This window comes from Dothidotthia symphoricarpi (assembly GCF_010015815.1).
Source record: "Dothidotthia symphoricarpi CBS 119687 unplaced genomic scaffold P153scaffold_9, whole genome shotgun sequence".
NCBI classification, from domain to species: Eukaryota; Fungi; Ascomycota; class Dothideomycetes; order Pleosporales; family Dothidotthiaceae; genus Dothidotthia; species Dothidotthia symphoricarpi.
Window position 1 is genome coordinate 101,647 of NW_022985016.1, and position 27,643 is coordinate 129,289.

The 27,643-nt window shown below is 51.5% G+C and overlaps 12 protein-coding genes across 12 annotated transcripts; 7 read left to right on the forward strand and 5 right to left on the reverse strand.

The window, feature by feature from the left end:
* Positions 1-977: 977 nt before the first annotated feature.
* P153DRAFT_430841 (uncharacterized protein) lies at positions 978-1,981 on the reverse strand (the record flags this gene model as incomplete). The annotated part of the gene is made up of 3 exons (XM_033672860.1): positions 978-1,402; positions 1,544-1,638; positions 1,698-1,981. The coding sequence occupies 3 exons, from the start codon at positions 1,979-1,981 to the stop codon at positions 978-980; spliced, it is 804 nt and encodes a 267-aa protein (XP_033524105.1).
* Positions 1,982-2,493: 512 nt separating this feature from the next.
* P153DRAFT_366225 (uncharacterized protein) lies at positions 2,494-3,804 on the forward strand. Its single transcript, XM_033668002.1, has one exon. The coding sequence runs from the start codon at positions 2,512-2,514 to the stop codon at positions 3,361-3,363; it is 852 nt and encodes a 283-aa protein (XP_033524106.1). The 5' UTR covers positions 2,494-2,511; the 3' UTR covers positions 3,364-3,804.
* Positions 3,805-4,091: 287 nt separating this feature from the next.
* Positions 4,092-6,187, forward strand: P153DRAFT_430843 (uncharacterized protein; the record flags this gene model as incomplete). Its single annotated transcript, XM_033672861.1, has 4 exons — positions 4,092-4,229; positions 4,333-5,162; positions 5,212-5,467; positions 5,534-6,187. The coding sequence occupies 4 exons, from the start codon at positions 4,092-4,094 to the stop codon at positions 6,053-6,055; spliced, it is 1,746 nt and encodes a 581-aa protein (XP_033524107.1). The 3' UTR covers positions 6,056-6,187.
* A 412-nt stretch (positions 6,188-6,599) lies between these two features.
* Positions 6,600-7,530, reverse strand: P153DRAFT_314862 (YjgF-like protein). Its single transcript, XM_033664932.1, has 2 exons — positions 7,233-7,530; positions 6,600-7,175 (listed from the first exon to the last, which is right to left on the reverse strand). The coding sequence occupies exons 1-2, from the start codon at positions 7,342-7,344 to the stop codon at positions 6,841-6,843; spliced, it is 447 nt and encodes a 148-aa protein (XP_033524108.1). The 5' UTR covers positions 7,345-7,530; the 3' UTR covers positions 6,600-6,840.
* Positions 7,531-7,968: 438 nt separating this feature from the next.
* On the reverse strand, positions 7,969-9,138 carry P153DRAFT_356419 (uncharacterized protein; the record flags this gene model as incomplete). Its single annotated transcript, XM_033666646.1, has 2 exons — positions 7,969-8,749; positions 8,798-9,138. The coding sequence occupies 2 exons, from the start codon at positions 9,136-9,138 to the stop codon at positions 7,969-7,971; spliced, it is 1,122 nt and encodes a 373-aa protein (XP_033524109.1).
* A 502-nt stretch (positions 9,139-9,640) lies between these two features.
* On the forward strand, positions 9,641-11,528 carry P153DRAFT_422525 (MFS general substrate transporter; the record flags this gene model as incomplete). The annotated part of the gene is made up of 6 exons (XM_033672376.1): positions 9,641-9,903; positions 9,958-10,078; positions 10,122-10,310; positions 10,368-10,761; positions 10,808-10,934; positions 10,994-11,528. 6 exons carry the CDS (start codon positions 9,641-9,643, stop codon positions 11,526-11,528), a joined length of 1,629 nt encoding a protein of 542 aa, XP_033524110.1.
* A 352-nt stretch (positions 11,529-11,880) lies between these two features.
* On the reverse strand, positions 11,881-12,808 carry P153DRAFT_375379 (DUF341 domain protein; the record flags this gene model as incomplete). Its single annotated transcript, XM_033669583.1, has 2 exons — positions 11,881-12,599; positions 12,670-12,808. The coding sequence occupies 2 exons, from the start codon at positions 12,806-12,808 to the stop codon at positions 11,881-11,883; spliced, it is 858 nt and encodes a 285-aa protein (XP_033524111.1).
* A 609-nt stretch (positions 12,809-13,417) lies between these two features.
* On the forward strand, positions 13,418-20,947 carry P153DRAFT_289342 (ketoacyl-synt-domain-containing protein; the record flags this gene model as incomplete). The annotated part of the gene is made up of 6 exons (XM_033663650.1): positions 13,418-13,606; positions 13,667-13,811; positions 13,844-14,145; positions 14,185-14,547; positions 14,613-20,721; positions 20,784-20,947. 6 exons carry the CDS (start codon positions 13,418-13,420, stop codon positions 20,945-20,947), a joined length of 7,272 nt encoding a protein of 2,423 aa, XP_033524112.1.
* Positions 20,948-21,548: 601 nt separating this feature from the next.
* On the reverse strand, positions 21,549-22,239 carry P153DRAFT_356423 (cytochrome b5; the record flags this gene model as incomplete). The annotated part of the gene is made up of 2 exons (XM_033666647.1): positions 21,549-22,105; positions 22,155-22,239. 2 exons carry the CDS (start codon positions 22,237-22,239, stop codon positions 21,549-21,551), a joined length of 642 nt encoding a protein of 213 aa, XP_033524113.1.
* A 709-nt stretch (positions 22,240-22,948) lies between these two features.
* P153DRAFT_289874 (cytochrome P450) lies at positions 22,949-24,391 on the forward strand (the record flags this gene model as incomplete). Its single annotated transcript, XM_033663677.1, has 1 exon — positions 22,949-24,391. The coding sequence occupies one exon, from the start codon at positions 22,949-22,951 to the stop codon at positions 24,389-24,391; it is 1,443 nt and encodes a 480-aa protein (XP_033524114.1).
* Positions 24,392-24,845: 454 nt separating this feature from the next.
* Positions 24,846-26,981, forward strand: P153DRAFT_396079 (glutamine-hydrolyzing asparagine synthase; the record flags this gene model as incomplete). Its single annotated transcript, XM_033671452.1, has 1 exon — positions 24,846-26,981. One exon carries the CDS (start codon positions 24,846-24,848, stop codon positions 26,979-26,981), a length of 2,136 nt encoding a protein of 711 aa, XP_033524115.1.
* On the forward strand, positions 26,922-27,417 carry P153DRAFT_222959 (uncharacterized protein). The gene has a single exon (XM_033662644.1). It carries the CDS (start codon positions 27,032-27,034, stop codon positions 27,383-27,385), a length of 354 nt encoding a protein of 117 aa, XP_033524116.1. The 5' UTR covers positions 26,922-27,031; the 3' UTR covers positions 27,386-27,417.
* The last annotated feature ends 226 nt before the right edge of the window (positions 27,418-27,643 follow it).

The following is a 27,643-nucleotide window of genomic DNA, read 5'->3' on the forward strand; positions in this document are numbered from 1 at the left end:
TTCGCCATAGCTCGTTGGCCCTCAGCCAGATTTATACCTGGCTAATTAGCCGCCGGGCAGTACGCTATCTCAGCTGCGAGACTAGGCATGGCACGAAGCTTGGCGAAGTATAGTACCATGATAGCAGGCTTGACATCACACGAGCGGTCTACAAAATGAGGTTCTATACCGTGAGTCGTAGCAAATTCAGCTAGGCCACTAAACTCCACCGATTTCTAGTACTCTGGCAGCTTCTTGGTTCGAAAATCTGCTGATTCTATGATTGTTCGCTGGGTGTCGTTTGGAGTTGTACAGGCGGGTGAAGACGTTATGTGTTTGAGGGTGTGTATGTGGTCTCTTTGTAATCTACTAGTCAATAGACGAGATGCGAAGCCCTTTCAAAGATTTACACTCTCACAAGGTTGGAACCTTTTGCGCACTATCTCCAAACAAATTGTGATTCTGACTTCCAATTATCTTTGTTTTCTCACACCATTGCGGTACTCACTCATCGATTTTCCAAACTACCGCCTTCTAGAATTAGAAGCAAGTCGATTAACATAATCGTCATAAACATAGAGCCAATCGGCTGTGTGCTCTACTTTCAGCGCATTCCAAGTACAAAATGCAGTCCCAACCAGTTTTCGTAGTAAGTCCCACAAAAACTATGCAATCATCACTAACCCTGCCGGCACCCCCAACGCTGATTTTCTGCCCTTTTCATGGCTGCTCGACGGAGGTCGCCCTGCTATAAACCCGGCCCTGCTTCTTCGGGCTTCTCGCAGGCGTGGAAGGGCCGCGCGTCGTATGCTTACGCTTCCGCGGCAGTTGCGATACCGCCTACCCGGCCTGTGCATTGACTAGATCGGTCTCGTTCCAGAGGGCGCACAAATGCTAATGCTAAAGCGTGTTATTGGCGAAGAGTAACAATTCTGGTCTGAAACGGCACTTTGAATAGCTTTGCAGAAGTTACAACCACCTTGCACTCGATCATGTATTCAATCAGAAAAGAGATCCATAACATCAGATCCTTTCAGATCCTCACTCCCCTCCACCGCCCAGTCTAGGTGCTCTACGAATGCCACCACCGCTTTCTTTACCTCATCCGCACTAGCATATTCGCCAGTCCAACACTTATGCACGATTTCCCACATACATTCAGCCTCTGATGACGGCCCGGACCGTCCCACCAATCGGCTCCCCGGCCAATCTCCCGTCATGAGATTGTACACCACACACCCGCATAGGAATAGGTCAGTCTGCTTAGTCGGTGTCTCGTGTCGACTGAGCACGTGGAGACATTCAAGACTTGAATTATCGCTCTCGATGATGTAGCTGTTTCTCTCCGCCCGACAGAAGCCAGCGTCAAGAAAGCTGACGAGGAACAGGGAGAGATGATTGTCAGAAGACAGCCAACAATGCACTATGTCCAGGTTACCGAAGATGATGTCGTGGGTATGGACAAAGAATTGGGCCTGAGATCGAGTGGAGTGCCCATTGATAGATCAGAGGCTGATGTGCGGGGATGATACGGGTCGACGGTGCGTTCAACGGGACGCTGTACATAGTGGTTGTATGCTTAAAAAGAACTCGCTCGATGGAGGACCTGAAGGTTTTGCGAAGACGGGAAACGCCGTCCATAGGTCTCGACGCAGGAATCTGTTAGTTTTAGTCGGCAAAAAGCGATAAGAAGGATCTGTAGATGAGACCGGACTCACGGTGCCAAGTGTGGGTGATTCTGACCGATTTGCTCGTAGACTGCCCTTGTTTTCCAGCAGCGCTCTGCATTACACTCTTCTCGCCACCTAGCAAAGAGCGTGACATCTTCGTTGGGGTCGAGGTGGTATCCAGCAGGCAGCAATATGACCGAGTCGTCGTCAAGCTGTGTTGCGTTGACCAGCCCAATTTCGGCACCAAAGCCGGGCAGATGGAAGGGAATCGATTCTGGTCGTTTGCGTGTGGCAAATGGTTTGATCACGGGGCCACGAGCTGTTCTAGTCATGGTCCGACTTTTACACAGCCTAGAAGCCGAGTGAGATGAGCAGTTCTCGGCGTAGCAAACGCCGAGACATGCGGAGTCACGTCACGCAAAGTTTAATTAGGTGAAGTTACATGTCAAAATTAGAAGACACATCAATATTGTTTATAGCTTGAAACGTTGCTGTAGGGGTGTTCTTCCATGCAAATATCTTTGAGTATCTTTGAAGTGCATATCTGCTCGGATACAAATCGTTTCCTAGTGCTCTCTATAGGAAGTCTAAAAGGTGATCCATTAACCCGTCTATATATAGATCATCCAAATGCACTTCAAACTTTTACCACTCAACTTCAGACTACACAAAACACAGTAGTTTCTGGCCTGATATAGTGATTAGAGTCAGCAAGCAACATCGACCACTCGCAGGGCGACTCGCTTCGCTTGATACCCCTGCTAGCTTGAGCGGGGTAGTTCTCTGCCTCCTGCAACTCTCTTCCCTTCGCTCTACACAATACAACCTCAATCAGAACCCAACTTAACCAAAAGTCGAATCCATGCTAAGCCTCGTTGACCTTCCGAGCGAGGTACTTTCCACCATTATTGAGCTTGTGCTTGCTCCGTCCACTTTCCCTCAGGATGCCAAACGCTGCAGACCAGCCTGGAACGCAGGCCACCGTCAAGTTATTTGCGTTCCGGACCTAGGCGGAACAAGACCCACCAATTCCATAGATCTCCTACTTACGAACCGGAGACTCCATGCTGAAACTGTACATTATCTGTCAAAAACCGACATACCCCAGGTCTTCAAACTCGATATAGCCATCATAGATGGCCATTGGATCTGGCCAACGTGGCGATACGTTCCGACGCATATGTTCAGCCGACAAGTCGACCTATTGGAATTTAACATCATACCTTGCTGCACAGAGGATGAGCGCGTACTGCAATCTGACTGGGAACCTGATGCGCTCATATTCAAAGCTATCGCTGAGGTTATGATGATCACAGCCTTCCAAGTTGTCGCATTTGGAATCGCGGGAACGAACCTCTGCAGCTTGAAATCAGAGAATCATGACCCTGATTCGACATTTCAAGAGTCTTGTAGCCGACAAATCAGAATGATGGCCAGCAGAGTCGACATGTTAAAACAATACAAAACTGGAAACCAACCAATCAGCTATCAGGATATACCAATTCGAGAGATTGCCGACTTAGCGCATCTCACCTTTGATCCTCTCTATCCTATGGATTCAATTCAGAACTTACAAACCCTAGATCAGAATTTGGTAGAGGCTGTAAATCAAATCGAGTCACGGGGTAATTCGAAGTGGAAGACCGTCCTCGAGCATATTCACGATTTCCTGCTGTATAAACCCGAGCCACTCATTCTCCTTGACAATGAGTAAACCGTATCAAACCTCAACCTGCCAATTATTCAGCTAGCGGGACACATGTAGCAACATGCAGACGATGAATGCAACACAACAGCTTAGGATAACACGATGCACATCGAATACAGATGGGAGAGGGTTTCTACAGTCAAGTATGGTTTCTAGCAGCTTCCGTCGAATGTACGATCATTTTGTCTTTACCTGTCGTGTCTGATCTCTCACACGATAGCACTCACTTGTTTTTGCCTGCCTATATGTATGGATCCAGTCAGCCCGTAGTTCGACTAACAACTCAACTCAGCTCAGCACATTTCTTTTCTCCACCTTGCCTAGTCTGACAGCCGATATAACCTTCTCCCGCACTCGAGAACACTCAAAATTGGACTTAACAATGGTTGTGGGCAGTGCATTGATGGTGTGAATGATACAAAAGTTCGTAACGGGACTTGGTTGAGGACGTTAGTGACACAACCTCTACTAATGCCAGGTAGACCAAGTCATCCTGTGTCTTCAAAATCGCCTTCATATCTTGATGACAGCTTGCATTCCGTTTCCACCTCGTTCGAGTTCTTTCACTTTTGGTCTTTCCTTATCCGACCAAGTTGTTCCAAGTGTTCCTCTCAACCGGTTCGGTCCAACTCACTTTCACTTATTTTGTTAGTTGGTGCTACAAGAACTTCATCGCGGGGCGCTGAACTTTCGCATTATTCCTCTCACAACTGTTACTCCACCAAAGCCTCAACATGGCGCCTAACGAACCCGATCTGTCGCTATTCCTCAATCCGAATCTCTGTGCAAATACCGATCGGTGCGCTGATGGCGAACTGTCACCTTGTCCAAATCATGCATCACTGGCGTGCGGCAAATGCAAGCTTGTTCAGGTAAGTAGCTTCGCGTTATTGCCAACTATCGACCCCCGCTCCCGCTCTTAGTGGTTGTTCTATATTTCTTCTTTGCTTGCTATACCCTTGCTTATATGGGTAGTATTGCTCGAAAGATTGCCAGGTCGCCGATTGGCCCCGTCACAGATTCACGTGCAAGTCTGCCTTGATGAAAGAACATTGGACACCGGACTGGTTTATAGCTGGTCGGAAACCTGCCTTCATTGGGAGCTCGTTATCTGTGCCGTTTGGCACAACGAAGTATCTGTGGGGAAACATGCCAGCGCTGGACATCCTACAGGTGAACGACAACGAAGGTATCGCGGACAAGGATCGCCACTTTTCGCTGCTCTTTGCAGCATCTGGTGATCTCCGCAATGTCATCAAATCGGTGGTCGGTCTACCGGGAGGTCATATGGGTGGATGCACTGTTGCCATCAACGACAAAGATTTCGTTGTCGTGGCGCGCAACGTTATCATGCTTCTGATTGCGCTTCAATTTGACCCAGAAGCTGCTGTGCCGATGATCATCCACCTCTGGTACTCGGCCTTGCTCCCTGCTGACATGGTACTAGTTTTGCGATCTCATATCCAGCCATTAATTGGAGATGTTTGCGCAAAGATTCACAGCAAGCCGGAGGGCTCCCTACAAGCAAAGACGTTCACGATCGGTGGTCGGAAGCTGCGTCTCATGTTGTCAAAAGAGAATTGGGTTGAGCTCCTCAAGTATCTTGATGTCCCGGGAGAATTCACAGCAGAGAACTCCAGGACGATCCGACAGCGAGTCACATGTGCTCCTGAGAGGGTCGACTACCGCGAGCGTTCTATGCTGCAGTGGTCTCCCGCCCTTCGCCAAGGAGAAAAGTACTTTCGCGAGGAAGGGGTTCTTCTACCATATGGCTGCTCGCTCAATTCATTTGACACGCCGAATCCGTAGGTGTCGCTATTAACAAGATTGATCCGCGTCACTGACTTGACAAAGAACATTCTTCCAGACATCAGACTGGCCGATGAAAGATAGTGCAAGCCCTCGACAGGGATGGCTCTATTCAGATTACGTCCAATACGCTCCGGCCGCGACGGCGGATGAGTTTGGTGCTCTTTTCTTCTACGTCCGCAAGCTCCTGCTCGACTTTTGTCATCGGGTGCACAAAATCGACGTTTCCTTCGAGCTTTTCCACGTGAACGCACAATCGTTACCAAGCTACATTGGTTACTCGAAGTTCGATCGTATCGAGGTAGGTCCCGTCATGCATCTTCAGCTCAGTTATCACTACCTCTGACCTTTGTTGACGACCTAATAGATCTCCAATATGTGCGATATGGGGTACCTCGGACCTCGTATCTGTCTTGAGACATTCTCGGACCTCCTCAAGCCCAAGTCGCAAAACCCCAAGGCCACGCTTCTCATGTTATTTCTCAACGCCGCTGCGGAAACGGAATATAACAATCGGTCACCGGGGAGCGTCAAAGCAGACATGGCGACAGCAATGATGCGTCTGGAGAAGTACATGCCACTCGACAGATCTAGATTGGCACAGATTCGCAACGCAGATGATCTGGGAAAGCACCCTCATTTTGTCCGCCGCTCTGCTTGCTATGACATGTTCAAGAATTGGGAAAAGTACTTCGACCTGTTTTTGTACCAGAACAGCATCGACATGCATGCGAGGTCTTGCGGGCTACAGCTCAAGGACAAGCACACCATTGTGGAGCCTTGGCCATACAAAGTGGGTCCACGCACTACACAGAAGGAGTTCGACATTCTGAGGGCTAGCAGCACGGTTGGGTACGAGCGCTATGTGGAATTTGAGAAGACAGACTGATCAATACATTTGTGGGTGATGCTGCAAGGCAACCTCCATGGGAGAAGATTTGGCAGGATATGAACTGTACACTCCTCACCTTCGGGCTCTTGCAAGTCATGGAGGAACCAGAAGAATGGTAAAATCGGGCGCACAACTCAGGAACGATGAACATCTCGTATGTTTCAAGTAATCTTTCGTTGAAGTTACGATCTGTATGCGACTCTACTGTGGACGCTCTGAATCAAGATCATTCGATTTCACTGTGCTTTTGCTTTACTTTCGAGACACATTTTGCAGCGATCAGTGAGCTCAGAACATCAGTGTGTCTAAGTTAGCGTGTCTCTCGAACTCTGACTGCTTTGATGCCTGAGTAGTCTTTCAGAGAGAGATCTTTACGATCATTTATAAGGTTGGCAATTTGGAAGATACCAATAAGCATACTGACGTCCGTGACCCTACTAAAAGTGTGCGCAAGTTTCCCAGACTGGAAATTCTTTGATGAAATGTTTGCATGATCATGGGTGCGATATAAGAACACGTGGAACAATACTAGAAGAAACCTATGCATGTGTTTGGTCTTATGCTAACTCTAGATTACAAGCCATCCAGGCACACATGATTGAATCTGCATTGGAAGGCAACGTGTTCGGTTTGTATACACCCTCGGATAGACTAATTAGCGAAGGAGTTGCAAAGTGTTGAGGTTGAATTTCCGTTGCACGTTGCACATCCAATACATTCAAAAGTCTACCTAGTCAATCTCATATTTCTCTCATGCCCTTACCGTACTAGTCAGCAATGATTCAATATGTCGAGGACTTCGCAGCAGCAGCAGCCCTAGCACCCTCCTCATCATGCGCGACAACCTCAACCTCAATCCTCATCCCCGGCAAGCCAAGCTGATTCACTCCAAGGCAAGTCAAGATAGGTCGGTGATCAGGCGCCCATTTCTTCAGGTTTCGTACGGAGGCCACAACGGATTTTTCGTTGATGTCGGTGAGATACAACGTGACGCGGTAGACTTGGGACCAACCCTTACCGCCAGCGTGTTTGAGCGTGTGTTCCACGTTGGAAAAGGCTTGGTCGATTTCGTCGTCGATGTCCTCATGGATTTTGCTAGTTTCTGGATCCCAGCCGCCTGAAGGAATAGTAAGCGTTTGTTTTCTTGAACTTGAAGTAAGTCCTTGTAACATACCCTGTCCGGCGATCTCGATACGGTCACCAACACGTACAGCCTGGCTGTACCAGAGCTCTTCACGTTTGGCCTCGCCAAAACCCGGGTAGCAGTAACATTGTAGGTGGGCCATGATAAGATGTGATGAGAGTTGTTGTGGAGTGGAGAATGAATGATGACTGGAGTTTGAATCAGTACTTAACTGGCTTTAACATGAAGTAGAAGCTTGGGACTGAGATTTAACTCCGATCATATTATCAATCATGTGCTGAGAAAGTTTGGAACTGTGGTTCAATGAGATGGTTGCCTGACCGTGCCTCATTGCAGCGGTTGGCCGAATATGGCCAAATCCGCTCATCCGTTTGGGCGGACCCGAACATACCCACTCGCCAAGTACCGCCAAGACGTGTGGCTCAAATTGCCATACACCAGAAATGCAAGGAGATCTCCTTACTGATCGAACTAGTCATCTTGATGCCTATCCTTTCTATATGCGGACTGAAATCATCGGTGTCCCTTGTCGATGTGTGCCTCAACAGAGTAGGTAGTGGGGAATAACACAATATTACACAACAGCAATGTGCATGTCAGCCATGAAGGTTGGGAGTGAGTGTTTTTTGCAAAAGGTGGAACAGATATACAATGTGACGTCATCGTTCTCTTCGCTCATCGATTGATCCCTACCAACTGTCTAGTCCAAGGACCTGTAGCTCGAGTATTGTGATGCATTGTTTCTGCTCTCTTTCTTTCATCCGTTCTACTCTTCCGTTTCCTTTGTCAAAGATTTCGCATACTCCAAACGCAAAAGGTCCTCCCTCGCGTACAACACGGCAGCCCACACCAGGCCACAACCAAACAAGTGACTGGCCGTACCTGCGACAATGAAAACAACGACTTTGGAGAGCAGACCAAGGCTGCAGCCGCGTAAGTAATAGATCATGTCCACTATTCGAGTAGCGTAAATGCCACCAGCAATCACTATGATGATATAGTCCCATTGCAAGAAAAACGTATACTCGTTAATGAACACAGAATTCGCAGTGTCTGATTTCCAGAGACTGCCAATTTTAGGGATAAATGCCGCGGATAGAGAAACCGAGGTATCCTTGGATGAAGCCAGCAGCCACATGACCGCAACGTGGGTTACCCCCGAGAATGCCCCAAACACCGAGTAAGTGGCCTTGATCCAACGTGCATCTGCGTTCTGTGATTGAAGATTCAGCTTCTCATCTCCACGAGAGAGAGACGTAGAGAGAGCTGCGAGTGCACAGTAGCAAAAGACTGGGGCTAATTGCCAAACCGCGAGCCAGGCCTGATGCTGGGATGTTGTTATGCCAGCAGGTGGGAAGTAAACCATGCGGTACAAGTGCAAGATGGTGACCGTACTGGCTGGCAACAGCGACTTGGCTTGAAGATATGGTACGGTAGGATCGGCCGCTTTGCGTTGAGGAAGATGACTTTCGAGTTCGACCACGAAGTAGAGCGGTACGAAAATAGCAGCGCCTAGGTATTGCCACACAAAAACATTGACCGGAGACCTTGTACCATGAGCGATAATGCCTCTTGGCTTTTCTAAGACAACTCACCAGCGTAGTATGATGTTCTTGTCTTGTCTGCGCAGACTCTCGATCATAGCAAAGACACCCAGGGATTGCAGAGAGGCACTCAACGTCTTGGAGAGGAGCAGTGTCGAGCGCGACTCGTGGCAAACGGGGTCCCAAAAACTGACTGACCAGGATAGGATGTCGTCGATGACGGGGTAACCCAGGTATACGTGGTGCAGGGTCTTCCCGTTACTGAATACACCTTCTTTTGCGTGTTTTTTCATCGCTTCCAATCCACCGTTGAGATTGAAGAGCCCTTGGAGGAGGACCACGGCGAGAGCGGACAGGGTGAGGAGCGCGACTCGTATTCCAGTTATCGCCATGGTGTATAGCCTGATCGAAGAATTTGAGCGGAGTAAAAGTTGAACCTCAGTCAAGTTCGATCAAGCTAAGATACTGTCTTGTATATATGATCTTGAAAATATGTTACGCTAGATTTCCAGAGTATGTTGGTTGTCCCTGCTTGTTCGTGTAGGGTCATAGATAGATCGTAACAGGGATTACGGTAATATCCAAAATGGAACAGTCCGCATCAGCCCGCTAAACTACAAACGTCAAGTCCTTATGCTAGACTGAACATTGAGTGTGTTCGACTTACCTGTTCTGCTCAAGAAGCGCAGCTGAATCCTGAATTCCCCACACGTAACTGTCGTTCTTGAAACAGTCGGCCATCTTCCAATTTCGATGTACCTATAGATTCTCCGGGCGCATCACTTGATCTTCAGTTGAGAAAGCTACCACCAACCTTCATCGTCATTCAATCAGATTTTACAGGTCATGAACTCATCTAAGTATGGTGCTATCAAAGCAGTCGCATTTAAGGACATGCCACGATCAAACAACCCATCAGACACCGAGAAAAGCTCGGCAGACGAGTCCCCCGGAGTCAAACCACTACGAAACTATTCACGTACGCAATGGACTCTAGTCCTCGTAGCCATCTACTGCAGCCAGTTCCTGTACGGTCTGGACAACACAATCGTGGCCGATATCCAAGGCGCCGTGGTCAATGATTTTGGCGAGATTGGAAAGCTGGGGTGGCTGGGAATTGGGTTTCCGCTCGGCAGCGTAGCGACGATTCTCACCTTGTGAGTTCTTAGCAAACTCGAAGCGGTGCAAGATGATAGAGTAACAAGATACAGCGGGAAGGCGTACGGGATTTTCGATCTCAAGTGGCTTTACATAGGGAGTATGGTCATGTTCACTGCTGGGAGCGCTCTCTGTGGCGCTGCTCCGAATATGATCTCTCTCATCATCGGTCGAGTTTAGGCCGGAGCTGGAGGAGCGGGAATGTATCTTGGGTAAGGGCGTACTAGGCTTTCGAAGAATGATACTTACATCTCTTCATAGTGTTCTGAACCTGATATCAGTCAACACAAGTATGCGTGAGCGTTCTGTCTACATCGGCATGAGCGGCGTCGTGTGGGGTGCAGGCTGCATCTTGGGACCAATCATCGGAGGCTCGTTTGCTGAGAGTTCTGCCACGTGGCGATGGGTGCGTATCTCTTTCCAGGGCGACCAGCTTGAATGGAACATCCACTCACCGATCCAGGCCTTCTATCTCAATCTAGTCCTCTTTGCGGTGTTCAGTCCAGTGTTGCTTTTCGTCTTGAAGCCCTACAGCTTTCAACCCGATATCCCATTTGCGCAAAAGCTCAAGAGTATCGATTGGGTTGGCGTCGTGCTCAATGCAGCTGTATACACTATCTTCGTTGTAATATTCACTGTCGCCGGCGTAGAGTGGGCATGGAACGACAACCGAACCATTGCCATGTTCGTTGTATTCGGTGCTGTCTTCGTCGCCTTCATTGCCAGCCAACTTTTCAGAATTGGTACCACAAAGGTCAACAGGCTTTTCCCAGGAGACTTCCTCCGCAACAGAACACTGGTTCTTCTCTATATTTGTCAGGCGTGTGCTGCGACTTCACTCTTTGTTCCGATATACTGTGAGTTCAAAAGACGTGAGCACTGCAGGCGTACTGACATCCCCAGATATACCGGTGTTTTTCCAGTTTGTCTTCGGAGACAGTGCTATTGAAGCAGCAGTCCGTCTGCTTCCGGTCATTTGCATCGGCGTAGCTGCAAACATGTTACAAGGAATACTGTTGCCTCGGCTCGGGTAGGTGCCTACGCTTTCCATTCATACTGATCGTCAGAGTTCTAACGACCAATTCGTAGATACTACATGCCATGGTTTCTCGTGGCAAGCATCTTCAGCGTCATTGCCGGAGCGCTGTTCTACGCTGCCGTGGACATGACCACGACCGCGGGCAGTATATATGGCTACTCCATACTGCTCGGCCTAGGCGCAGGTCTTTCCCAGCAAGGAGCTTACTCAGTGGCGCCTACCCAGGTATCACCGGATCGTGTTCCTGATGCAGTTGGGTTTATCAACACGGCACAAATTGGTGCCAATGTGATCGCACTGACTATCACATCTTCCATTTTTCAGAACGTCGGATTCCGTCGCGTCTCCGATGCGTTGAGCGGGCTGGGATTCTCAGCTGTTGAGATTCGAGGTGCACTTGCTGGCCAGAGGTCTGCCGTCTACTCGCAAGTGACGCCTGAGGTCCGCCAACACATCACCGAGGCCATCCTGAGAACAATCAACGATGAATACATCCTGGTCATCGCAGCTGGAATTCTTGGTGTTGTTGCGTCCTTGATGATGAACCGGGGAAAACTCCAGATGGAAGTGGCAACAGGTGGTTGAGAGACGACATGCCACTAGGTCGCACGACAATATTCAGTCACATGATGCAGTCTAGCCCATGTTAGCTAGTGCATCCATCCACGTGCCTGAATTTCAAGGCGTGACCCAGAAGTATAATAGCTCGAGCAGGTTGATTATCTGCAAAAAGGCTGTTGTTACAATTGGGGTATAACGTTGGAGATAGTATAGATCAAGAATAGGGTTTACACGTTTTTCAGCATTCGATAGCTGCGCGTGGCGATCCACTTTTTATTGTGGGCTAGTGAGCTAGAAAGAAAGCACAGCCGAGAGGCGATCCTAATCACAACTCCTGTCCCAACGCAAAGAACGCCGTATCTCATTTGGTTTTTTATCATAGATGTAAACTCAACCCTTTCTGCGACTGTGCGATCGCCCAGTCCATAGCCCTAATGACAGCCTTGATCTCGACGTCCTTCTGCGGCGGATGATGGCCGCCGCCATGTTCCAGCTTCTTCACCAACTTGTCGTCGCACAGGCCCCGCGCAGCTTCAGACATGCTGCGCATGAAATTAGAGTCGCGCTTTCCTGTGATGTGTACAGTGGGTATATGAATCCTCTCTTTGAGCAGTAGGGGGTGCATGAGTCTAGGTGCGTCAAGGCCATCACCTTCCGTGTAGACACCCAAATCAAAGTCCGGGAGCATAGCGCGATTTTTTCTGGCCGGCACAACGGTCCGCAAGAGGAGGTCGATAAATATGCGCTCCTCGCGCAATGGAGATGGCACGGCGCCTGCCGCGGGCGGTGCTGTCAACTCCCGCCGATGAGATCGTAGTCGATCGAAAATACCCTGGCAGTAACCAATGTCATCGGAACATGGCATTACAGACGAGAAGATGAGAGCGAACTTAAAGGGCAATGGTTTCCGACATGCTTCGTGCTGGTACATATATGCGATGAGCACGGCCGCGCCCTGGCTGAAGCCCAACACACCGTCAAAAGGACCAAGCTCGTCCAAGGTTTCATCGATGTAATCCAACGCTTCAGCCATCTTCAAAGGCGAATATCCCACTGTATGAGAGAAGAAAGGTCCTTCGACGTGCGCGCTTACACCTACATTGACACTTCTTGTTAACCTTTATGTTCTGGTACGAGAGATTGGTGGGAGAAGGCGGTCTCTTACCTGGGCCTCGCGGCGACGCAAATGGACCATCGACAAATATAAACTCGTATGCTGGATCGACAGCTTGAAGAAATGAACGCAGCTGGTTTTCCAAAATGTTCGCCGAACTACCCACGCCGTGTAGACAGAGTAGCCTCATCTTCGACAAAAGAGATGTGAACTTCGTGACAAAGAACGGAAAATAAATCTCGGGTGTGAAGGGAAGAATAGTCGACTTCCAATGCAAGCCTCGTAGGAGTATTGAACGACTTGTCTAACGATTATGACCAGCTAACACAAGTAGCAAGTAACACTGGAATGAGAACTCGCGCATATACCCGTTTTGGTCATTTCCGAGTGTCGGCAGTGGCCTCACCCATCTGCTTCGCCATCCTTGGCGTAGGTAAGACATACGACAGGCCAAGTCTCAGCTCAAGTCATCGTTTGACGTAGTGGGAATGCGGAGTGTCTGTTCTCGGGCTCAGCGAGTGGGTCTTTGCGGGTTCGCGCAATGTTTGTTTTGGTTCTGCTGCCGTGCAAGAGCCGCACCTGGAGACGCCTTGTCCAGCCATTTCAGGTTGGTCATTCCAAGATAGGCAAGCAAGAGCTTGAATGATGATCAGGTAAGGTAACGTTTTGTTCGAAGCGATATAATCCACGTATACATACCCTGGCTCTGATATCTGTCTTTCTGTACTTCCACTATTTTCACTTTCTTGAACCCAATCGGAGTTGTTTCTATCGCTCCCCACACTACAGAAGGGTCGTCATGGCACACTTAGACAAGCAAGAACCTATTGCCATCATTGGCGCTGCATGCCGACTACCTGGAGAGGTATCCTCATTGGGCAACCTGTGGGATATGGTCAGTCAGGCGAAGACGGGCCACTGCAAAATCCCATCTGAGCGGTGGAACGCAGATGTCTGGTACCATCCAGACGAAGATAGGAGAGGAGGGGTAAGAGAACTACTAGACATCCGGCAAGAGAACTAGATTGACTGACGTTACGCTCTGAAGATATCTCTGAAGCATGGTTATTCTCTCCAACAGGATGTCGGTCACTTTGATGCACCGTTCTTTTCGACTACGGCGAAGGAGGCGGCAGCTATGGATCCCATGAAGCGGCTTCTTCTTGAAGTGGCCTACGAAAGCATTGAGAGTGGTTAGTGTTGCCGGGTTTGGAGTTGTGGGGAGCTAACAGTATCGCTTCAGCTGGTATCCCAGTGAATTCGTTGATAAATTCACAAACAGGGTGCTATGTGGGATGCATGACCAATGACTACGAGGTACTATCACTACACGATATCTACGACTTGGGTCACACAGCCGCATCAGCTACCAGTGAAGCCATGACTGCGAACCGGGTTTCTTGGTTCTTCGGACTGCAGGGTCCCAGTCTGACGCTCGACACAGCCTGCTCCTCGAGTCTGTACGCCTTGCATCTCGCCTGTCAGTCATTGAAACTGGGTGAGACAAACATGGCAAGTTCCTCTACTGTAGTTGGACAGTAATCGATGTGCTGATACATGTTGTAGTCGCTCGTGGCAGGTGTCAACTTAATACTCAACCCCAACACGATGCACCAGCTCTCGGCCATGCACACGTTGAGCCCTGAGGGTGTATCACATACCTTTGACGACCGAGCCAATGGGTACGGGCGTGGTGAAGGCATTGGCTGCTTGGTGGTCAAACGTTTATCGGATGCGTTGCGGGACGGAGACACTATTCGTGCCGTGATCCGAGGCACTTCGGTGAATGCTGACGGAAAGACACCCAGTATCACGCAGCCCAGCTCTACAGCACAGGCAGACCTGATCAAGAAGACTTATGAGGCGGCAGGCCTGCCCCAAACGGAGACACAGTACTTTGAGAGCCACGGAACTGGCACGCCGGTTGGGGTAAGTAGCTGTCCATTCCGGTCTGGATGATTTTGCGTATCGATTGACGTGCTAACGTATGGCAGGATCCTATTGAACTAGAAGCCATCGCATTCACTCTGGGTGCGAGCCGTGCTGCTGCTGGTCTTGGGCCTCTGTATGTAGGCAGCATCAAGCCCAACGTAGGGCACACTGAAGGCTGCTCTGGACTGGCCGGGGTGCTCAAAGCCGTGACTTGTCTGGAGCAGGGCATGCTTGTACCGACATACGGTGTCGAGAACATCAATCCCAGGCTGAGATTGAACGACTGGAACATCGCGTTGCCGCCACAGCTGATGAAGTGGCCAGTTCGTGGCCAGCGTCGTATCAGCGTCAATTCGTTTGGCTTTGGCGGCGCCAATGCGCATGCTATTCTTGACGATGCTCACTATTATCTGGCGCATCGTGGACTTGTAGGCAATCATAACACCGTTGTGCATGACGATGACGATAGCTCCGAGTCAGGCATCAGCGTCGGCACTAACACGCCACCGACGGAGGATGACCATACGCAGCGACTCTTTGTCTTCAGCACAAAAGATCAAGCAGGCAATCAGCGGATGGCAGGCGTATATGCCAACGCGCTAGACAGTCCAGGTTTGAATAAGTTTGATACACGATACCTGAGCAACCTTGCGTACACGCTCGCATCACGGCGGTCCCCACTTGAATTTCGCAGCTATGCCGTGGCCTCGTCGAAGACAGAGCTGAGTGCCCAGCTACTCAAGGGACTGCCAAAGCTCGCTCGCTCCTCACGCCAGGAGAGCAATCTGGTGTTTATCTTTACGGGCCAGGGCGCCCAATGGCCTGGAATGGGGCGGCAGCTAGTCAAGAACGCTGTGTTTTTAGAGAGCATCCAAACATCGCAGCGATACCTGGACGCGCTGGGCTGTGAGTGGAGCGCGCTTAAGGAGCTGGAGAAGACAGAAGGCTCCCTCATCAGCCTGCCTGAGTACAGTCAAACACTGTGCACCGTGTTGCAACTGGCCCTCATCGATCTGTTGCAGTCGTGGAGCATATCCCCTGGTGCCACCGTTGGACACTCAAGCGGCGAAATTGCTGCCGCGTATGCTGCCTCAATGCTCACTCACGCCGACGCGATCAAGGTGGCTTTTTTCCGCGGTCTCTGCTCCGCTGCGGTCACCCGTGAAGGTGCCATGATGGCTGCTGGCGTCTCAGAACATGAAGCGAGTGACTACCTGGCACACGTGACCGAGGGTACTGCCGTTGTGGCTTGCATAAACAGTCCCTCCAGTGTGACGCTGTCCGGCAACGTCGAGGCCATCGACAAGCTCGAGGCCCTCATCTCGGGCGCCGGCAAGTTCGCACGCAAGCTGAAAGTTGAGACAGCGTACCACTCGCAACACATGGCCGAGGTGGTTCAGGACTACTTTCACGGCGTTGGCGAGCTCTCGCATTCCATCGCCGGAACCAGCAGAACACTCATGTTCTCGTCACTCAAGGGCCGGCTTATCGAGTCGGCCCAAGAGCTTGATGCGGAATACTGGGTGTCTAACATGCAGTCTCCTGTGCAGTTTTCTGCTGCTGTCAGTTCCTTGCTCAATCATCCAGCGCAGCCTGGCAAGAAGGCTCCCGTACGCTGGGGAGCCTTCGTCGAACTGGGTCCACACACGGCGCTGCAGGGACCGGTACAGCAGATCATTACCAGCATTGGCGCCAACAAGGCGGCCAAGGATGCTCCGTACCTGGGAATGGTCCTGCGCAACAAGGATGCTGTCACTACGGCTCTCGAGGGCGCAGGTCAGCTTTGGGCTACGGGCTACCCTGTTAACTTGACAGCCGCCAACGGGAGCGAGAGCAGCGTCACCGGTCCAAAGGCTCTGACCAACCTACCCCCGTACCCATGGAACCACGGAAAGCGCTTCTGGCATGAGTCGTACTTGATGCGCTCGAATCGCTCGCCAGCAGCACCACGCACAGATCTGCTTGGAGTACCTGAAGACATGCAGAACAAGGCGGAGCCGCGATGGCGCAACCACCTACGCATCACCGAGAATCCATGGGTCGAGGACCATAAGATCACTGGCACTGTGCTGTATCCCGCTGCGGGCATGCTTGTCATGGCCCTCGAGGGCGCCTTTCAGACGGTGACGGAGCCAGCAACCCGAGCAAAAGTGTCAGGCTTCCGTTTCCGCGACGTCTCGTTCGATCGCGGACTTGTAGTGACGACTGGGGACGATGCGGCTGTTGAGACGCGGCTGAGCTTGTTGCCGCATCCCACTGCAACAGGTCAATTCAAATTCACCGTCTACTCGACCACAAATGGGACCTCCTGGACAAAGCACTGCTACGGATCTATTGCGCTCGAATATACCATAGATACCAGCCATGTGGAGGATGCAGTAGCACTGGGAGCCGAATGGGAACGGCATACCATCTTGTACAAGAAGATCCAAGACGATAGCACGGCCGAGATCGTTCATGTCGACGGCTTCTACGAGCACCTCGAGCGCATCGGAATGGACTACGGCCCGTTGTTTCGCAATGTAGTGTCGTTGACGACGGTCCCGCGGCTGCATGCCGCTCATGCCCACGTGGTGCTACCTGATACCGCCTCGAGTATGCCCGCCGGCTTCGAGTTCCCTCATGTCATGCACCCGGCCACCATGGACTCCATCTTCCACCTGCTACTAGCCGCCCTCAACGACGGCCGGCCTGTTGTCGAGGCTGCTGTACCGTACCGCATCGCCGACATGTTTGTGTCGGCCCATCAGCCTCATGGCGCCGGCAAGCGTTTCCGCGGCTATGGACAGCTGGTGCATAAAAGCCGTAGCGGCCATGAGCTCATTGGGGATATGGTCGTGTCCGACGAGGCCTGGTCTGGCCCCAAGCTCACCATCACTGGCTTTGCCCTGCGCCAGGTCACGGCTGCTGAGAGTGCTGACGGCGTTGCGGTAAACAGTGTCGACGCGAACTTGCGCAAATGCGCACAGCTGCAGTGGAAAGAGGACGTGGACTTCATCAAAACTAGAGTCGACCTCATCAGGCTTCAAGGTGCAGATACACTCCTCTCTATCTGGGTCGACCGCCTAGCGCACAAAAAGGCCGTTGAAAATGTCCTTTTAGTCCTCAACAACAGGGCCTGCTCTGTCACAGCCAGCGCTTTGGGTACTCTCATAGCACGCCTTGGAAAGCGTCCTGGCATTCACAACATTGTGGTCGCAGCGCCATCCAGTAACGTGTTGGACACTTGTCGGCCCCTCTTATCTGCTCCCGAACTCGACACCTTGAAATGGGATTGGACGTCTGGTGAAGAATCGCCAGACGCTATTATCTCTGCTTACGATGTAGTCATATTGATTGCGGACAACCAGACGGCGGGCATCCTAGCAGAACCAGGACCGCTTGCCCACTTACGCAAGCTTCTCTTATCTCATGGCCACCTCGTGGTCCTACAAGAGGACGATGATGATGAGCAAATAAACACTGTCGCAATCCTACAAGCAGTTGGGCTCGCAGACTCCATCGTAGCTCCTGGAATCGTCATAGCATCTGCTCCCCATTCGACTCCTGTCGCTCGCCCATCTGAAGTCTACCTTCTCTTACCCGTGGAGCCTCTGCCTGAAACATTGGGACTAGCCGCCACTCTGACAACAGTCCTGTATGCGTCTGAGACAGTTGTTCATAACATCACGCTTTCTGCCGCATCTGAGCTGGCTGGCAAGCACGTCATATCCCTCCTCGAATCGAGCACACCTTTCATCTACTCTTGGACTGCCGACGACTTCGACTCCTTCAAGACCATCATCTCTACTGCCGCACACGTCTTTTGGCTGACGCGTGGAGACCTCCTCAACGCTTGGGGTACAGATGTCGCTGGGACTGCCTTTGCTCCCGCTCAGGGACTGCTGCGTGTGATGCGCAATGAGTATCCCCTTGTAAAGCTGCCGCATCTCGACCTATCAAAGCGCCTTGGTATAACAAGCCCTGCCGCAGCACAACTTGTCTTCGACGTATGGGCGGCATCTTTGATGTCGAGCGCGGAAAATGAGTTCGCTGAGAGCGAAGGCGCCATATACATACCCCGCGCGATTGGAAACCATATTTACGATGGAGAGCTGCAGCTCGCAAGTGGACAAGCCAAGCCGATTAGAATGTTGCTCGGTCACAACAAAACACCCCTTGTGCCAAATGAGGTGGTCGGAGGTGACCTATTATGGGTCGATGATGACACTGCCACAGAGCCTCTAGGTCCGCGCGAGGTCGAGGTTGAGGTGTCGTATGTCGCCCTGGGCACTTTCCATATAGAAGAGGATCTTTCTGGTCTTGGCCGCGATGCTGTTGGCATTGTGACGCGGCGTGGCTCGCAGGTTATGTCGCACGTTGAGGGCCAGCAGGTCGCAGTTTTCCGCAGCCAGGGCGCCTTCAAGACGCACGTGCGCCAGGAGGAAACTTTAGTTGCCGTTCTACCATCTGACGTGGTTCCTGAGCAAGTTGCTGCCATACCCAGCCTTTTCGTCTCGGCCCAGTACGCGCTCCTCGAAATAGCTAAGCTGCAGAGAGGGCAAACAATACTCGTCCACTGCGCCGCCACCCCTCTCGGTCAGGCAATCATGCAGGTTTCTGGCATAGTTGGTGCTGACGTCTTTGCTCTTGTGGGCTCCAAGGCGGAAAAGCAGTTGCTCGTAGAAAGGTATGGCATTACACCCGGACATGTATTCGACTCGTCCTTGCGAACCTTTGTCACGGGTATTGCGCAAATTACAAATGGCCGCGGTGTCGATGTCGTCTTGAGTAGCCTGTCTAGTCCTGCTGTGTTGCCATCCATGGATGTCCTTGGAGACTTTGGCCACTTCGTCGACCTCGGCCAAAAGAATCAGGATGTCAGTCTACCGCTGTCTAAGCGTAATGCCTCTCTCGTCCGTATCGATATGAATCGGGTCTATCAGGCCAAGCAGGCTGTCATCACTTGCCTCTTCCAACGCACATTTCAGTGGCTCACCCGTGGAAGCATCAAGCTTATCGTACCCGCATCCTTCACATCTCTCACCGAAACGCAGCAAGCTTTGTCTATCGTTACAAACCCTAAGTATCAGGCAGGCACGACGATCTTGTCACTCGCAGACCCAAGTGCTTCGATATTGATGTCTCCGAGCCCTGCACCAGAGCTGGCTCTGGATTCAGAGGGCACGTACATACTGGCCGGTGGTCTGGGTGCACTTGGCCTCGACATCGCGGGTATGATGGCCTCGCATGGTGCTGGTCATCTGGTTTTCCTGTCGCGTTCGGGCAATAGCAGCAAGCACACACCTGCACTCAACGCTCTCCGCGCTCTGGGAACGCGCGCTGAGGCATTTACCTGTGATGTGACTAAGGCAAACAACATTGCCGCCGTTTTCACCGAGCTCCAGCAACGAGGTTGCAAGATTCGGGGTGTGCTACAAGCCGCCATGGTGCTGGAAGACGGCATCTTCGACAACATGACCCACGACAAGTGGCTCCGCGCCTTCATGCCCAAGACACGAGGATCACGGAACCTCCTGAGCCAACTGGCCTCCTATGACTCGTTTCAGGACGACCCAGCTAAAAAGCCATTTTTCATCCTCCTCTCCTCCATCACCGGCGTCATTGGAAACACGGCGCAAGCCAACTACGCATCGGGCAATACATTCGGGGACGCACTCGCACATTATGCGCACACACACCTTGACATCCCTGCAACAAGTATTGACGTCGGACTTGTCAGTGACTCGTCACACTTTACCAAATCCGGTGAGTTCGGCGACCTGAAGGGCTATCTCAATCGCTACAGCCACGGCTGGAACGGGCTGCAGACCAACCTCGAGGAGCTGCGTGTCTTGCTCTCTGCGCTGATGAGGCGCGCCCACGATGGCCAGACGGTGCCCGCACAGTTGGTGCTTGGGCTAGGTGATGGTTTGGTGAGGCGTGCGGGTGGCGTTGGCTTCGAGCACGATGCCAAGTTCGAACTCCGCGTGAAGAGAGATGACGGCGATGCGAGCGGAGAAGCGGACAGGAGTGGCAAGGGTGCGAGCGTATCCGCGAAGCTGGCGCAGTCATCGTCGCTGGTTGAGGCAACTGCCGTGGTCGAGGAAGATCTCAAGGCGCAGGTGGCTGCGGCGATTGGTGTCGCGGTGCTGGAAGTGGATGCACAACGGCCTTTGTTTGACTTTGGAGGTGAGTGGTTATCTTCATATGCCCCTTGTTGTGTCAATTTACTGACTTGGGTTCGCACATAGTCGACTCTCTCAAGGCGGTGGAACTTAGGAACAGGGCACTCCGCGAGCTACAGAGCGATGTGTCTGTGTTCGATATACTCAGCGCGACGCCGCTGGTAGATTTGGCAACGAAAATTGCTGCAAAGAGTAAGTTGGTTATACTGGATGAAAGAGATAGTATTTGAGATATGAAGCATTCTGTATTGGTGTTGGCCTCATTCGAGGTAAGAATTAGGTTGTAGCATTATTTTGCCGCTGTAAGTCGAAAGAATCATAAATCTTTTAGGTTTGCAAGTGTTCCTCATCAGATAAATCAGTCGGACATTTACTTAATATGAGAAATAAAAATGCTCCGAACAGCTCCTTTAACACTTGTTCTTCATAGATCCATCCCAATGTCTACTCCACTGTGATATCGAAAACACAGCAACCTCACACCAACTCATACTTCTCACAATTAGGGAAATCAGTCCACACAAAATGAATGCGTGCGAAAAGGGAGGTTTTATCAGCTTCTTTTCCATAGGCCCACAGTGTGTAGCGTATTTCTAGTATACTACGTGTGAAGTTCGATGAATGAGGTGAGAAAAAAGGGTTGTAATGTGTACAATCGAAGATGAGTGTATGGTATTGAAAACAATCTAAGAATAACGAACCAGGAGCACGAAAATATGAGGGAACATAAGAAAGTAGCAAACAGGCTGAGTTGAACAAATATAGGTTTGCTGGTCGTATCAAGACAAAGTTCATACTGCAGACCAGCCTCACGCAACGCTCTACCAGCACTTACTCATCACGCCTATCTCGACGCACACGAATAATCGCCGGATAATCCCACACCTCTTTCTCATGCGTCGAGAAAGCGCTAATAATACGTCCGCACAGCAGCGCAGCCAAGCCTGCAAGAAACGCAAGTACAACCGTCACCGCTAACGCGCCCGTGGAAAAAAGAGAAGAGGTGGAAGAAGAAGAGACAGCAGTGTGTGACTCAGCCTGAACACTTGGACGCGCCTCGCTATCAAAACCACGACACCATTGTACAGCAAGCCCCCCAACCATCACCAGGCACAGCAACGCGACTAATCCTCGTTGCTGCCGTCGTGCAGGTTGACTCTCAACCGCATCTACACCCCCGCCAAGCTCGATAACTGGTAACACTGCATTCACCAACGATTCCCCGGCATACCCCTCCAGTGTTCCGACTTCAAAGCGCCGAAGGGCAAGCAGAGCATTGTAACTGTGTCCTGCGTAGTCATATGCTTCTGAGCCGTCAGAACCGGCATGTTCATGGAGGACTTCGACGCCGCCAGGATGGGTGTTGGCGAATGGGTTAAGATTGTAGACTGATGTCGGTTAGGATGTTCAGGGTAGAGAAAGGAAGGAACAAGGTACCTTTGCCATGGACGGCGATCCATAGGTCTTGGGGATCGTTGTGTTGAGCAAGTTGAGTAGTAGTAATCATTGCAGGGTTTGGCATCGCGTCTTGGTGTGGTATTTTGGGCTATTCTAGGGTTTGTGATGAGTTTTCAAGAAGGGGAGACAGGGGGTTTGGAAAACCCTGGACAATACAGGGGTATTTTCAAACCCGCTCTGCTGTGTTGTTGGGGTGCATAGTGATATGAATACATGGAGGATGAGGTGAAGTACATTTGTCACGGGCTGACAAGGGATGACTGCGGCTCGATTTGGTGGCGCCGGACTCCCTATCTGGAACATGGACTTCCCGTTTTGGCTCGGTCCGCGACATCTCACCAACATGCTTGGCTGAGACTTTGGAGGTTCTGCTTTGATTGGCAGATGTCAGACCTCTTGGTTTGGTCTTCTTCTACAATCTACATATGCAATTGGACGTTTGCCAGGCCATAGATGGTCCGTTTCCACACGCGCCTTAGCCCTGTATCATGTATCAAACATTCTTCCTCGGAAATGGTGGTGAAGCGCGTCATCGGGATGTCGATCTCTCTACTATTGAATCGCTGCAGCATCTCAATGCCAGTTTAGGATTGCTCTTCTCCTTTGCCAGTCCAGAGAGTAAGTCACGACTTCTCTGGAATTTTATGTGACATGCTTAATTCAGTGACACAGAAATCCTGTATCACAACGCAGATGGAAACCTCTCGACGCTCAAAGCCATCAAATGCTCGAGCAGCCCTATCGAGCTACGCGCCGTTGATGGAGCTTCAATTATGCCACCCCCAGGACCAAAGCCTCTCCCGTTTGTTGGAAACCACTACGAGATCTATCCTGACGCCTTAGGCAACTACGACCGTCTGTTCGCAAGATACGGGCCCATGATCAAAACTACCAACATGGGTACCGTCACATACCACACTAATGACCCGGAAATATCACGGCATATTCTCCGCGAGGGTGAGTTCTTCACGAAGACGACATCAGATCCGTCGCACCCGCTGTTCTACATGAGTGTGCAGACTGCTCTCTTCACTTGCGACACTGCCTCACCTTCATTTGCTGTCGGCCACAAATTCGTACCGCCTGCGCTCTCCCCAGCAGCCGTAGCACATCACGGGCCTGCGATTCAAGATGCCGCTCGCTCAATCTTCCCGGTACTAGACGAGCTTGGGCAAGGCGGTCTTGCTTTCAATGTATACCACTACATGTTCAAGTTAGCAGGGCAGCTCATTTGGCGCGTAGTCTTGGGGCAGGATGTGCAACATTTCCAGACTTTGGACACGCCACCCACGTTGGCCATTCGTCTATTTGGCCAGTATCTATCACTGATGAAGAAGTCATCACGGCGGCCGCAATGGTTTGGCAAACTTCCATTTGGTGAACCGGCACGACTGCGCCGCGTTAGCAAGGATCTGTTCAGTACGGTTGAGCAGGCCATGGATGCCAGTGTGACGCCGGGAGGTGGAACATTGCCACTCGCTGACTCCTCCTCGCCGTTACGCGCGTCGTGCGTAGCCGATTATCTTTGCCGAGTGCGCGATGATCGAGGGGAAGGGCTTCCACGTGAAGAGCTGCTGGCAAACGTAGTGGTAATGCTTGGTGCGGGCTTCACAACGACATCGTCGCTGCTTTCCTGGTCGTTGTACGCGCTCACCAAGTATCCGGGCAACCAGGAACGACTCTTGCAAGAGATGATAGACCATGGGGCTGATGGGAAGCGAACATGGTCGTGGGATCAAATGTTTGACATGAAGTTTCTCGACTGTTTTGTCAAGGAGACGCAACGCATGCACAGTCCCAGCTTCCAGACGGCCAGGAACGCGAAGAAAGACGTGGTACTGCCTGGGGGTTACCTCATTCCTGAGGGTTCTGTCGTCATCACATGCTTCCCGAGTCTGCATAAGAACCCAGCTCACTGGGATAATCCCGCGCTGTTCAACCCAGATCGCTGGACGGGGGGTGAACTTGCAGCCAAGGTGAAGCGAAAGGGTATCTATACGCCATTTGCGGCTGGTGGTAGAGGCTGCATTGGTTTCAACCTCGCGCTGATGCAGGTCAAGGTAGTGCTGCTGGAAATCGTGTATCACTATCATCTTGTGGACGCTTCTCCAGAGCCAGTAGTTTACGACCCTGAGTTCTTGGTCACTCGGCCGTTGAACTTTTATGTTAGTCCGATTAAGCGAACAAGTTGGCCGCGGCTGTCCAACGTGTTGTAGATAGATTTTTTGAATCATCCAAACCTCAACTATCTCAAGACCATATTTCTGCCTGCACAAATGCCCGTCAGTCTCATTACTTCAGTGTGTGTGCCTTGCACACATCAACGCAGCACGACAATTGTCTTGGCCACACGACAACATAGAATCCACGTCACCCGAGCGTAGTGAGCGGCGACAAGAGATGCGTGCATCGGCATGCGCTTAGCGGGTTTCCCAATCGGTCCAAGGCCGAGATCCCTCTGTTGGCAGATGGCGCTGGACCATCTGGATCTGGCTCGACGATTCAGACAATAGAGAGGTTAGAGGTTACGGTGGATGTTTCAAACAGCTAGAGTCGGTTCGAGACCATATAGGTGTGTGTGTGATCCCTCTATAATGTATAGGTAAAAAATTTACAGGTCTGCCTCAACATCTGATACTTTCGATTGTCTTACACCCCTTTTTGTCAATCATGTGCGGATTTACGGCATGTGTTGCGCTGCGCGAGAGTTACAGCAATGGCCACAGCAATGGCAAGAGTAACGGAAAGAACGATGGAGAGAGCAACGGCCATATCTCACCCGAAACGCTGCGTACCCAGCTCCAATCGTCCATTGATCTCCTCAATCACCGCGGACCGGATGAATCGGACATATGGATCAGCCCCGACGCCCGCGTGGGTCTCGCTCACTGTCGACTATCTATCAACGACCTCACCCCTAGCGGCCGCCAACCATTGCACAGCGACTGTGGAGAGATACATGCTGTCGTCAATGGCGAAATATACGACCACGATAAGCTTCGCAACGAGTGCACTGCTAAACATGGCTATGTTTTCAGTAGTACGAGCGACAGTGAACTCGTCATTGCGCTGTACAAGATCCACGGAGCGCCTGCCTTTTTGGAACATCTCCGCGGCGAATTCGCCTTTGTCCTGTTGGACAACCGCGAAGGTTCGAATCACGTGGTAGTCGCCCGCGACCGATTCGGTATCAAACCACTCATGTGGACCAAGCTGAACAGCCATATCGTACTGGCGGCTGAGGCGAAGGCGTTCCTGCCGCTCGGATGGGAGCCTGAGTGGGACGTTGGTGCAATTGTGGACGCTGGATGGATGTTTGATGCGCGCACGCTGTTCAAGGGTGTGTACAAGGTGCTGCCCGGCCATTATATGGAGATTACCGACGAGCGCGGCGTAGAGATGCATTGCTATTGGGATGCCGAGTATGAGGACAAGACCAAGATCGAGACTCGCACCATCGATGAAATGGTGCAAGGCGTTCGCGAGCGACTCGTCGAAGCTGTGAGACTGCGGCTGCGCGCTGATGTACCCATCGGTGTGTACCTATCTGGAGGAATCGACTCATCCGCCATTGCGGGCATCGCAACACAGCTAGCACGTGAAGAACACGTCAAGCTAGGTAGTCAAGCAGCGACGCGCGTGTCGTGCTTTAGTGTGCGCTTCCCCGACGACTCGGGCTACGACGAGTCGAGCATCGCCGAGCGCACTGCCGAGTGGCTGGGCGTTGAGGTGCTGAAGCAGGATGTGAACGAGGCATCGTTAGCCCACGACTTCGCGGATACGGCCTATCACTGCGAACACCACCACTTCGATCTCAACTGCGTCGCCAAGTTTGCTCTCTCGACGCTGCCGCGCGCAAATGGCGTCAAGGTGGTGCTTACGGGCGAGGGTGCTGACGAGCATTTTGCTGGCTACCCCTATTTCCCGGCAGAGTTCCTGCGTGAGCCTGATCTAGCATTGCCATCATCACCTCTTGCTGCTAATCCCGCTTTACGCGAGGGCATGCAGCGCGCTGCTGACAACGAGATGCGCGCCATCTGGAAATCCATCGGCGCTGACGGTAGTGGTGAGAGTTTCGCCGACTCTCTGCTGGCCTGGCACCCGCGGGCCACCCTCTTCGCGCCTTGGGTGCGTGCCAGCCATGCCAATGTCGACTATCTGGCCACTTTGCGCTCTTCATATGCTCCAGATGTGCGTGACAAGATGGCCACACGTTGGCATCCATTGCACACGGCCGAGTACATGTGGAACAAGAACTCGCTAGCCAACGTGCTGCTCTCGTGTCTAGGCGACCGCACCGAGATGGCCCACAGCGTTGAGGCTCGTACGCCGTTTCTCGACCACCACTTGGCCGACTACGTAAATAATCTGCCACCCAGCGTCAAGCTTGCCTACACGCCTATCAACAACGACCAGTCGCAGGAGGAGAGCAGTAATCACGGACCTGTCTGGAAAGCCTCCGGCAAGGCTCTGCAATCGTTGACAGCGAAATGGATCTTACGCGAAGCCGTGCGCCCGTACATCACCGACGAGTTGTATCGCCGCAAGAAACACCCCTTCCTTGCCCCGACCAAATGGCCACATGGCGGTCCGTTGCACTGTACTTTTGTGCAACTCCTAACGCGAGATGCTGTTGACCAGCTGGGTTTTGTCGATTATGCTGTTATCGAACATTCGTTGGAAATTGCCTTTGGTGACAAAGCAGACGCCACTGCCTTCCGTACCCTGACTTATGTCGCGGCTTGGGTAGTCCTGTCCAAGCGCTTTGGAGTCAAGAAAGCCAGCTCGAACGGACGCACATATTAGTTGGTGTAGAGGTTTGAAGTACGTATTTTCGGCTGGGTTGTGCTCTGTGTATGAGTCTTGTCGTCCTTTCAGTTGGGTTATTTAGAGCCCAGTCAAGTGTTGTATGTATAGTGTTTTGCAATACACAATCGATTGTGTTCCGATATCGTTGCTGGGTCTTGCTCATGCATCGCCTCCAAGACCTGGCCCAAGGCTGCCCAAAAAAAGGCCCAGGACTAGCAAAAGAGCTTAGGCCTCCGTTAGCACGCTCATGTCTTTTCGCCGTGCTATTGGCCGTTTTGAACAAGGTGTCATATGTGCATATCGCGTGTTCAGTACAGCCAAACGCGCTAGTAACATCCGACGTCTGTGCACCCGCGTCTGGTGGCAAATTCGTGTTCTGCGAGGGTGGTGAATGGGTTTAAGCACATATTCCGGTGGAAAAACTCTTACATGTGGAACGGTATTGGTGAAGTTGCAGGGGGCTGGTTAGGAGGTTGGCGGGAGTGAGAGTAGGGCTGGGTGTGGGGGTGGAAAGGGGCGGGGTGAGACGTGCTTAGCTAAATAATTTCCACACGTAATCGTGGAATCGTGTGCGAAGCTTCTGGAAATATCGATCAAAAGTATGTAAAGTAGTATTAGTAGTGTAGTTACTGTCTGGTCTCTCATGGAATTCCGTCTGA